This window comes from Primulina huaijiensis, chromosome 2, assembly GCF_012295235.1.
Source record: "Primulina huaijiensis isolate GDHJ02 chromosome 2, ASM1229523v2, whole genome shotgun sequence".
Taxonomy (NCBI): domain Eukaryota; kingdom Viridiplantae; phylum Streptophyta; class Magnoliopsida; order Lamiales; family Gesneriaceae; genus Primulina; species Primulina huaijiensis.
In genome coordinates this window covers 29,608,232-29,620,286 of record NC_133307.1, presented here as the reverse complement: position 1 = coordinate 29,620,286, position 12,055 = coordinate 29,608,232, and the positions used below count along the sequence as shown (strand labels likewise).

At 33.2% G+C, this 12,055-nt stretch overlaps 2 protein-coding genes across 5 annotated transcripts; both read left to right on the top strand.

Annotated features, from left to right (window-relative positions):
* The first annotated feature begins 852 nt into the window (after window positions 1-852).
* LOC140971451 (nuclear transcription factor Y subunit A-8-like) lies at window positions 853-6,787 on the top strand. Of its 4 annotated transcripts, none has more exons than XM_073433724.1 (7): window positions 853-1,029; window positions 3,039-3,090; window positions 3,221-3,317; window positions 3,942-4,051; window positions 4,139-4,204; window positions 5,859-6,026; window positions 6,130-6,787. In XM_073433724.1, the coding sequence occupies exons 3-7, from the start codon at window positions 3,272-3,274 to the stop codon at window positions 6,481-6,483; spliced, it is 744 nt and encodes a 247-aa protein (XP_073289825.1). In that variant the 5' UTR covers window positions 853-1,029; window positions 3,039-3,090; window positions 3,221-3,271; the 3' UTR covers window positions 6,484-6,787. The 4 variants fall into 4 exon arrangements, with proteins under 4 accessions (XP_073289825.1, XP_073289824.1, XP_073289826.1 ...); XM_073433723.1 differs by having other exon boundaries at window positions 3,039-3,128; XM_073433725.1 differs by lacking the exon at window positions 3,039-3,090.
* A 1,133-nt stretch (window positions 6,788-7,920) lies between these two features.
* Window positions 7,921-11,924, top strand: LOC140971450 (PHD finger protein ALFIN-LIKE 4-like). The gene is made up of 5 exons (XM_073433722.1): window positions 7,921-8,150; window positions 8,360-8,392; window positions 9,368-9,596; window positions 10,668-10,803; window positions 11,431-11,924. Exons 1-5 carry the CDS (start codon window positions 8,054-8,056, stop codon window positions 11,686-11,688), a joined length of 753 nt encoding a protein of 250 aa, XP_073289823.1. The 5' UTR covers window positions 7,921-8,053; the 3' UTR covers window positions 11,689-11,924.
* Window positions 11,925-12,055: the final 131 nt, after the last annotated feature.

Below are 12,055 nucleotides of genomic sequence, written 5' to 3'. Positions count from 1 at the left end.
TCGCCAAAAAATGCATTCAAATTAACAGCCACACAAAAATTATAGTAACGATTTTTTATAAAATTTTAAAAAAATTATCATATTCTAAATTTCTGCTAATCAGTTCATTTCGTCTATCGCAAAAATTTGATAACAATATTCAATTTCTCCTAGAAAATACGAAGATCTCACAACAAAATATTAGATCAACCATGGGCTGAATCCCTTTCTCGTCATATCATTATTTTGACAAGAAAACAATATATCACAAATTTGAATTAAATAAAAGGAATGTCAAATAAATTTGAATTTATTCTATCCAGCTTCTATAAGATTTTTTAAAATTTTACAAAAGTTTATTTTAAATATCATCGGATTTCTACGGAATCTATAAAAATATAGATTGAATAAATTTATAAATTCTAGAAAATCATTAAAATCGGTTTAATTTTCTAGATTGAATATTTCCCATATCAATACTTCCTCAAATACTCATAGAGATGTCATGGAAGCATAAAAAATGAGCTTAATTAATTATGCGTGGAGAAATAATAAATATTTGTATCAAAAATTTTATTTAAATAAAAATTGTTTGTTTGATTTTTTTTTTTTAAGTAGAAATCTCTTTTCTCACCTTTTTAGCAATTCTCTTTTCTCATTTAGTACCATATAAGGGTACTAAAATAAATGAGCTTTGAAAAGATATCGAAAAACTTGAAAATAACGTTAATTAAAAAATATTTGATTTGCAATATACATTACAATTATATAATATTATGATGCATTAATGGTGCAGATGGGCAGTTGTGTATGTATTTATTATCAATATTTTTTGTATCCAACTCCATATTTTAATTACAGAATATATTTTAATTTTAGTATTTTAGCAGGAGAAGACAAGAACGGGAGAGGGGAAGCCACTGAATAAAAAAGGAATCTTTGTTGGAACTGAATGGTTTGGGAGGGCGTTTGAAGAAGAGGGGACGTGCCCAATTTCATCCCAACAGTAGTGTTTTTGGTTTCTTCAAGTTCTGTCAGCAGATCACCAAGGTCCACCTTTCTCTCATTTCCCTTTCACTACCCATTTATATACATATATGCGTGTGTATCCTTTTTCAAGTTTTTACATGTAGACAGAGATAGAGAAATGTTCTTGGTTTCTGTCCTTTTTTTCATATCAAAAGTTGCTAACTTTATGAAGGGTTTCTTGTGTTTGTTGGATACTTTGGATCATTTCCACACTGCTGAAAGTTGTGAGCATATATATGTATGCACTGTTAAAATGTGATGGTTGTTTGGGTTTATGATGTGTGTGTGGGTTTGGATTGGGATTCTTGAATGCATGTGGAATTTGGGGTGATTTGGATGAAATCTTCCACTTTGTTTGCTTTAGTTTAAATGCAGAGTCGGTACTTTACTTTCTTGGATTTTCTTTGTAGACGGAAAATGGGCTCTGGGTTTTGATTTCTCATATCTAATTTAAGCATTGATAGTTAATAATTGGATGCATGCCCATTTTGAGATGGTGGAGTAACATTTTTTGAGAGAGAATGAATACAAGTTTAAACTGAGAACTATTTATGCTTCATAGGCTCTGATTATTCTGCTTTTAAATACTCCTGGATTCTTCTGAAATTATTTCAGAGGGTGATTTCGCTTCGGAATTTCTTCTGAAATTATCTTAGAGGGTGATGTTGTGTGCTTGTCGTTCGTGTGCTTATTTGGTTCCATTTTGTTACATTACAATATTCATGATTTCTCCTTTCTTTTGGTTGTACAGGGTGTTCTTGGATTTTAGAGGGTTTGTTTGTTATGTGATATTTCGAATCTGGAATTTTCTATCCAAAAACTTACCGTTCGTTACATTTCAATATTAGAAACCAATTTTTCCTGAAAGTTCAAATGTATTTTTATATCACGTTTACCACATTTTCCATGTGATTGGTTTAGTTTGACTTGACCAAGTTTGGTGGGAATTCGCCCAAATTTTTTTGAATATTCAGGATTTTGCAAGATGCTTAGTATATTTTACTCATCGATGTTGAATTGAGATAATGTTAATGTTAATTTTTTTTCCTATCGATGTTTATCGAATTAGCCCCATTTAAATGCTAGAGAGAGGGACCATTTGAGTTGGTAATTAGTTATTGTTTGGTGACTGCTTCAATTAATTGCATGCCAACCTTGTACGTAGAAAGCTAACCTACTTCTCTATGGGATTGATTTAGTGCATTGTTGAGTAATTGTTTTTAATCAAAATGAAATAAACTAGTAGCTCTTAATTTAACCTATGTTCATCTAACGTTTTGGACATTATGTCTCGAGAGAAATAAACGAATTTTCAACGACTCGCTTGACTCGGTAGACAAAGTTTGAGAATTGCTGCGATTCAGGGTGGCGCATTCAACAAGAAATATCAAAGAATTGGGACATTTACCCATATCAGATGTGGTTAGGGATTGGAAGTTTGTCACGTATTGACTTAAGTGTTGTATTTTCTTATATTTCGTGGAAAACTCATCCGATTATTATTGTAATGGTATCTTTTCATTAATTAAAATATATGTTTCCTATCAAAAAAAAAAATATATGTTATACTCTATTGAATTTAAGTGTTTATGTTGAAGATCCTGTTGATTAGAGTCCTCTTTTTCATGGTTTTGGGACGGTAATCATTAATGTGAAATTTAAACTTGAGAAAGTTGCTATCGTCAGGCCGATATCGTAAGTATTTGTATGGACAGCTATATATATAAACTAGGATGGTGATATTTTTGTAGGGGAAGGGCATAATACATATAATACTAACATTTCTTGCAAAATTATTGTGTCAATGAACACTAATGGATCTGTATAGCATGGAGGAAACCCCTGATTCTTGAATCTTTTCTGCACTGATGCATCCTTTTTCGTGTGGTGCTTTTTATTTTTCGGGATGTTTATCTTGTGATTTTGTGTTAGCGTGTGCTATGAATTCTGCGCTCGTTTGCCACTGCCTAATATATGAGATGAATGATTCATTTGGCCAAGTTTATTGACATTCTCTTTTATTCAAGCAGGTAAAGCGAATAAGCATATGGATTATGAATCGGAATTTAGCTACTTCATCAAGTAATTCGTCTATGAATTCAACACTCACCCAATAAAGTGTCAGAGAACCTTAAATTTTAATACCACAATTCATTATTAATTAATTTATTTATATTTTGAATTTGCAATAAAACATTGTTCCGTCTTCCAGACTGTATCAGAAGACCTCTAATACTAGCACTCTACCTTAACTTATTCTTCCATGGAAAAGATAAGTTCTCAAGATCACTCTGCTTCATCCGACTCTGGTAATGGTACCTCGAGCTATTCTAATATCATTTTTTTTATTTGTTTTCCATTTTACTCTTTCATTCTTGGGTTCAGATCTATTTTAATAATTATTATCTTGCTATTGACTATCGGTGGTTTGGCTTCCAAGCCCCCACGTTTTCTCTAGAGCTTGTTTTTGTATTTTCCATAGTTATGATCTTTTCTGGATTATTTTTCTAGTTGAAGGCACCTTGTTTGTGTCATGAGTTAATTACAGTTGGTTTTTTATAATGTTGCCTCTCATTTTGTGAGGGAAATAAATTGATGACGAGCATTGTTTGAGGAAGGGTCAAGTGACCCTCTCAACTTTCAAACATTGATTTTTTTGCTTATAATTTTTTCTTTAAAAAATATAAACTAAATTTAGTTTTAGCCACCTGCCTATAAATTTAAAATTTGAAGCTTTACTCCCATAGGCCTTGGGTCCTAGCTTTCCCGTGATAAAAGCCATCTGTTTTCATTTGTCATCTGATTCGGTATGAATCAGTTGCCAAGGCTTTGGACATGCACGTATGTCTTGTAAATTTTTTGTCAAACTCTTGATGGTTTTTTGTTTCTTTTTTCATGATCAATGAAACTGGTTTATCAATCATTTGATTTAGTACATGATGAAAACTACGGGAGACAAATAAACTACATGAAGCCTGCTTTGTCGCTGTGTGATCCCAACTTTTCCACCAATGCTTCTCTAGTGGATATAAATCAATCAATGGTAAGATACCGTCTCACATACCTTTGCTTCCAATTTCTAGTTTGATAACCAATTATGATTGATCATACTGTCTTGATTCTGGTCCAGATTCCGTATTGTTATCCTGATCCTTACGTTGGTGGGTTCTTTACCGCCTACAACCCTCATACTATGGTGAGTGAGCTTTCACTTCTTAGTAATTTCATTAATATAAAAATCCTTCGATCTTGAAATTAGCTCACCAAAATATACCTTTGATGTTTCCACTTCAACATTTTTTAAAAGAACTAGCATGAAGTACGTGCGGACAGAAACAATTTTTTTTAAAAATATATATCCAAACACAAGATAACCTAAAAATAAACCAGATTATGGATTTTATCAATGCATAAATCATAATTTACATAAGTGAAACACATTAAAGACAAATAATTAACAATTTAAAATCTTCGTGACTAATTCATCAAAACAATTTCAAAACTAATGAAATAGTAATATTGATATTAAAATATAACACATAATATTCAATTTAAATAATATTTAACCTCATAAGGAATTTTTCTACATTTTGTTTTTAAAATTCTATATTACAGATAATTAATTTTATATCAGAATCGATTTTTCATTAAATAACATTGATGACTATTGATTTCTTGTTAAATACAGTTTTAAAATAATAAATAAATCAACATATGTAATGAAATACACATTCAAATAAGATTATATGATAAATATGAAATAAAATCTAATAAACTTATACAATAATCATTAAATATAGATTATAAACTACTGGTATGATTTTCATTATTAAATTTGAAATATAATCAATATGTGAGACAATGAAACCAATTGTCTAACAATTATGCCGTAAAATTTATATATTATGAGAGCTGATTTTGGAACTGAAACCAAGAAATGATTTTAGTTCTGATTTAGGTTCCACTGTTCTTGAAAACCATGGTCGGTTTTACCTTTAGATCTTTAATGTCTAAATCTTAAATAATCTTAGTAGATGTTTCAAATGCTAACATTTTTTTTTATTGAATTTATAAATTTGTCATATATATAATTTTTTAAAAAATTGCTACTAAAATCTTTAAATTTCTTATTATAGTTAAACTCTCCGAATTCTTCTTAGTAGATCATATTTTATGAGATTATTAATATATTAACATTCATAATTGTTGATGTAAATTCTCTTAAATAATTTATTAAACTCTTTACTTTCAATTTTTGTTAAAAACCATAAAATATGTTAGTATTAAACTTCATATTTTCGTATTATTCTATATTTATAATGTTATTCAATTATTGCATATATTGTTAATTTTTTCTTATATCTTATTTTGATGCTATAATTTATTACTTAATTAGAAATTACACTAAAAGTATAATTACAAAATTACATTGAAATCATAAAAAACATGTAGAAAGAAAATTAAAAGGATAAAACATTTAAAGGTAGTATAAAGATGAATTATTTGAGAAAATTAATATAGAAGTTACATTTTATTTTTGAAGTGATATAAATTAGTACAATCAATATATATTGTAGTGATAATTAATTAGCATTTTNCATTCCTTTGCTATCTATTGTATTCAAACACATAGCTAGCTGTTTTCACTTCATATTTGGCATTAAATATCAAGTGTTCTATTTGTTATATTCAAACATAAAAACGATTTTAATTTATATTAAAACTCATTCTTGATATCTTCGTTTACTTAAGCGACTGTTACTTTTGGATTTCTCTCTTTCTTATGTGATAATTCTGAAACACTTAAGTTTCTTATCAAAAAAAAATAATAATTCTGAAACACTTGACAGATTCAGCAACATGTGAGAGGGGCGACCTCTGGTCGAGTTCCGTTGCCTGTAAATCTTCCTGAGGATGGCCCCATATACGTCAATGCTAAACAATATAATGGAATACTTCGAAGGCGACAGATCCGTGCAAAACTCGAGGCTCAAAACAAACTCGTCAAAACAAGGAAAGTACGTTCGATCTGCATATCAACAATGCTGAGTAAGATCAGCAAGCTTACTTTCCGATAGCAGAAATGAAAACTAATGCTTACCATTGATAAATAAAATGCAGCCATATCTGCACGAATCTCGCCATGTGCATGCACTAAATCGAGTCCGTGGCTCTGGTGGACGTTTCCTCAGCACAAAAAAGCCTCAGCAGTCGAACATCCATTCAACTCCCAGCTCTCAGAATGCTCAGGACTCGCTTCATTTCAATCAGAATGAGGAGTTTCTGACAGGAGATACTCGTTTATTTGAAGCTAGCAAGAGAAACTTACCTCCTATCTCTGATAGGACAAGCATCTCACAAGCAGAAAGTCCGTTCTCAAACATACCAAGCCATTTGCCGGTTTCCATTCAAGGCGGTGGTGGCAGTGGCCTAGTTTATAACGGAAATCGGCACTATGCTTCCATTGTCCCGTGAGGAGTCTATGAACGAAGGATTCTTCCGGCCGCGCAATTCATCCTTGGCTTTGTAACTCTAGCTCTTCCAGCAGGTTTGTGGTATAAAACACATCACAAAGTTGCTCTTTGTACTGAAAAGACGGTCGTCCAGGTTTCTTGATCTGTTTTTTCTGGGATTTATGTCTGAATCTGTTTTATATATGTACTTAGATGTAACTTAACTTTCTTCTCAATGATTTCCTGTCATATTTTACCCATGTACGTGATGGGCTCTCTTTTTCTATTTAAAATGGAACTGCCTGTGACTGAATTTCAAGAATCTGCTTTCTTTAATGCATTGCTTTTTGAATATTTCAAGGACATAATGTGTTAAAATTATATGTAAAAATTAAGTATTTTCATATTAGCATGCAGGTTTTTCTTGCGTGATATAACCCTCTCCTGTGTTCTTCCATACCCGTGAGGCTTCATAGGTTCATCGTTTGCCAATGTCATTGCTTGCTTCATATGTCTCAAGGATCTTTGATTACATCCAGGGACGGAGCTACGGCTTTTCCGTCCGGGGACGAAATCGAATATTTCATATATAGTTAATGGGTAAAATATCTAAAAAAAATGTATGCAAAACCGAATAAAGGGTGATTAGGGGAACACAAGTCTAGACTTGATATGCAAAATCGAAAATCGAATATCAAACAATTCAATTACATGAAAAAACACACAGTCGGGGCGCGGCTATGGGTAACCAGGCTGGGCTAAACTATGGCCTTAGGCCAAATATTTTACAATTCATTAGCTAATTCTTTCATTGGTTAATTACCAACTTTGACTTCAATTGATTCTTGCATGTTATGTCTGCTGCTCCGACCTCCGAAAATGTTAATTTTTCTTATTTACTGTCTTTTAAGACAGATTTTATATGAACCAAAATGAATTAAAAATCCATAAATATTTGAAACATAAAAATTTAAAGTACATGCTTTTGATTTTGTATTTATTAATGTAGTTTACTTGTGGTTAATATTTTTGGATAGCTTTATTTGTTTTCAAGATTAGGCATGAAATTGAGATTCTAAATTTCATTGTACTAAGTTATATTAATTTATATCATCTCATTATATTTCTTATTTATTTGTGAATTTTTATTAAAAATATAATTTATTATAATATCATAGATTTATTAACTAAGATAAAAATGACAAAAACTTCGTATTTTGTGAGACATATCTCTAATTTGAGTCATCCATGAAAAAATATTACTGTTTATGCTAAGAGTATTATTTTTTATTGTGAATATCGATAAGATTGACCCGTCTCACAGATAAAGATTCGTGAGACCGTTTCACAAAATACTACTCAAATAAATAGAGCAAGGGCATAATAGTATTTGTGGCCTTCTGAATTAATTTGGCAGGTCGTTATCAGGTCATACTATAAAAGACCCCGCAGAACGGATAAAATTTCAGTAATGCCCTCAAAGTTTCCCCCTTTTTCTCCCCCCCTCCCCGCTCCGGATCCCCGGTCATTTTTGAAAGGATTGGTGGAAGAAAACACACACTACAGTGTGCTTGTGCGTGTACGGAGGAGACATGGACGGAGGCGCGCATAATGTTCCTCGCACGGTTGAGGATGTTTTCAGAGAGTTCAAAGGCCGGCGGAATGGCCTGATCAAAGCTCTAACCACTGGTATCGTTTCTTGTTCATTATCCATTTCGTACGATTTTCCTGCGACGATGTGTGTAGGGGACTACGTGGTGTGTGCTTTGTGTGTATAATTTTGGTCTCCGGTTGAGGTTTATATGGTTTAGGGTTTTTACTCGTTCAATTGTTTGTGCTCCTTTTTAGTTGCTATGACTCAATTTGGGGGCTTATTCGTTGTTTTTCCCCTTTTTCAGACGTCGGAGATTTTTTCCAGCAGTGCGATCCTGGTGAGACGGGGTCTCTTTTACTATATTTTCTTATTGTTCCTCTTGTTTGTTTGTTTTTCTTTGCCGCTGTTTTTTCTTGCCTTGCATGACCTCAGAATTTCTTTTTTTTCACTTGTGATTTTATGCATTTTTGGGGAGCTCTTTTGGTGTGATAAGTTTAGTGGTTAGTAGTTTGAGTGTTTTGGTTGTCTTTATAGACAATTATCACTTCAATTAGGGTTTTGGGTCTGTACTTCGTTGATAAGATCAAAAATTGTCTCGCTTAAGTGATGGGAGATAGCGGTTGGAGCGTGGCATTAAGAATGTAGCAAATTGCCGTACTGGAGGGTGGTAAACAAAAAGTTTGGCTTGGGTTTGCGTCGGGGAATTTTCGGGATACTCCCCGGAAAATACCTTTTGGCTACACTAACTTCCTTATCAACATTTTCTTGATTATTCGGTAATAATCAACGCAAACGGTCAGTGTCCACTATTTAGGCTATACTTTATTCTCGGTTGATGGTGGTTGTAGATGTTTATCCTCGACTCGAATAATTACTACTTAAATGCATGCTCATACGCCACTTCATTTTTGCCACGTGTTATTGTCCTCACTTCAGAGATTTTTCCTCCCAATTGTTGTAACTCCTTCATACAGTTGTTTATTCCTGACTAGCAGGTATTTATTGTGTGTTAAACTTCATTAATATATTAGTTAATATATAGCAGTTAGTTATGCTTAGTGGTATACAAGTTAGTTAAAATTAAAACAGAGTGCGTTAGTTCGTTAGTTGTGTATATATACTACTTTTTTCACTTTTTTATGGTTAAATCACTATCAATGAGAATACATAGATTTTCTCCAATATTCATCTTCAACATTGTGGGTTGTCTGTGCGTTGTTCTACACTAAGATGTTGATGTAAAATTCTGCTATTGGAAAGTATTTGTTGTAATCTGAATGATATGGTATCTGTTGACATGGAAATTATGCAGAGAAAGAAAATCTTTGCCTTTATGGATTTCCTAATGAACTATGGGAAGTTAATTTACCTGCTGAGGAGGTTCCTCCTGAGCTTCCGGAACCTGCCCTAGGTATAAATTTTGCCAGGGATGGTATGCAAGAGAAAGACTGGTTGGCTCTTGTTGCTGTTCACAGTGACGCGTGGCTTCTATCTATCACTTTCTATATCGGTGCTAGATATGGTTTTGATAAAGCTGACAGGTAGGTTTTGATTAAACTTTAAATTCTTATGTTTTTCCATTTGTTGCCCAAGATAATGTCATTATTTTGTGCTGTGTCTCCGTGCAGAAATGTACAGGTATAGAATTAGGGTTCATTGACAGTTTTGTTTGGGTGCAATATCTCTATGTCCTTCTAATTTATAGACATAAGTTTTCCCATGATTTCCACGTTCTTTCCCAACCATTTGTTACCCTCCCTTCAATATAAGGTAGTTATTTGACATAAATTACATGCTTGATATATTTGACCAAATTACCTGTTCGTTTTTTCTTTCTATTCTACATATGATTTTCATACGGAAATCCAGTAGGTCACACATTAGTTTTTAGTATTATTATTAGAATATATGAATTGGTGGACTAGCTAATTAACAAGGCCAGTTATGGTATATTCGTAATTATGTTTTAGGTTCCATATTAAGTAAGAGATGGTCAGACCGTCAGTTTAACATTTACATTGGTTCGGGCATAGTTGTAAAAGGCACGTGCCTAGTACACATCCACCGTACAATTGAAATTAATTTACATGTACATCTGTTTTTGAACCAAAGACCTCAAAAAAATATAATTTCGGTGCCTAATCCTTTATCAACCGCAAATCGTTAACATTAGTACATATAGAGAGGTTTAGTGATTTAGATGGTTGAAATTATTTTTTTATTTATGTCAAGTATTACTAATTAGTTTCTGATTTATATAATTATTCAATAGCTTGTGAAATATAATTTTTGTTGGTGTTAATATTAACATTGTTGTAAAATGCACTTCATAAGTACACATTCTAAAAAAATATGATTGGTGTGACTCACTTCGAATAAGGCTCCATGACACCCTTTCGCCTTACTAGTGCCACTTGCGCCCTAAATAACAATGGGTTTGGATGGGTCCGAAGTTAGTACGGAATGTCATATATTCTAATTGCCTAATTCCTATCTCCGACTGATTTCGAGTAACTGGCTTGCGATGTCATTTGTGAACTATAACTTTCAGATTGTTGTTGGATCGTTTTCTCTTTTGCTGTTATTTTATTTTTATTTGTTTCTGGATGCAGAAAACGCCTATTCAATATGATAAATGATCTCCCGACAATATTCGAAGTCGTAACAGGAGTTGCGAAGAAGCAAGTGAAGGACAAACCATCTGTCTCAAACCATAGTGGCAGCAAATCTAAGTCAACCCCAAAAGTGGTATAGAAGTCATATGCATACTGTTATGAAAACGTGGAATTTTTCATACATCCATTTTATGTTTGCAATATTTTCCTATATTTTGTATATTAGAATCATGTAACAAGTCTAAATTTGGCCAAATCATAGATGAAATTTGGTATGTACGCAGGAAACTGATTTTCTATTACTTTTCTGGCCAAGCTCCTCCCCTCTGAACTGTCCCTCCATGATTATTAAGTTTGACTAATTTGCGTACAAGTGCACAACATTTAAGGCATGCTGATGGATCATGTTTACTGCATCCTCGTAGAGGTTAAAACTCAAAAGGCGTGACGAACTAAGCTCCAGCAATCCAGCTTTACTGTTTCATATGGGGTTTTTTAAATTGTTTGGAAATTGTTGGCATGGTTGTCACTTTTCTTACTCCACGTTGGTTCTCGTGCTGTTATTTGTAGTTAATGTCATTGCAATATTCTGTCATTTTACCATGTAGTACCATGACATTTTGGTATTGAAGTTCATGCGTGCTATCCAAAACACTTATTTCACTCTCAATAAATATTTCTTGAACCCGTGAACTCTTTCTTCTAGTGTTTGACCTTTTTTTATTATTATCTAATGGAACTAATGGGTTTTAAATCTTAGGCCAAAATCTCCAAATCAGAAGTAAAGGATGAGGACGAAGATGATGGATTGGATGAAGTTGAAGAAGATGAAGAAGACCACGGTGAAACCTTATGTGGCGCATGTGGAGAGAACTATGCCTCTGACGAATTCTGGATCTGCTGTGACTTATGCGAGAGATGGTTCCATGGCAAGTGTGTCAAGATCACTCCTGCAAGAGCTGAGCACATCAAGCAGTACAAATGCCCGACGTGTAGTAATAAAAGATCACGCCCTTGACAAGTGCCAGAACATGCTATATTCACCTTTCTTTGAACTGTATCTTCATGGGCACAGCTAAACTTGTTGTTGGTCCATTCTTCCTTCGTGTCAGGTGCTTTGTAGATACAATGGTTTGTTTCTTTGGATAATTTAGCTACTCTTCTAAGTCTTGTTTTTCAGTCCAATTGTTCGATGTAGAGATGGATAGTCTGTAACTTGTATCTTTAATGTCAATTTATCGGGTTCTGTAGCAATCTCCTGAATACGGATAATCCCTAATTTATCGTGCTATGCATCCCTGAGCCCTAAGAATTAAGTGACGCGGCCCAATGAAACTGGGGATGACCGCAAATCTCAACGTCCAACTGACTGCGGGGCCAAAATC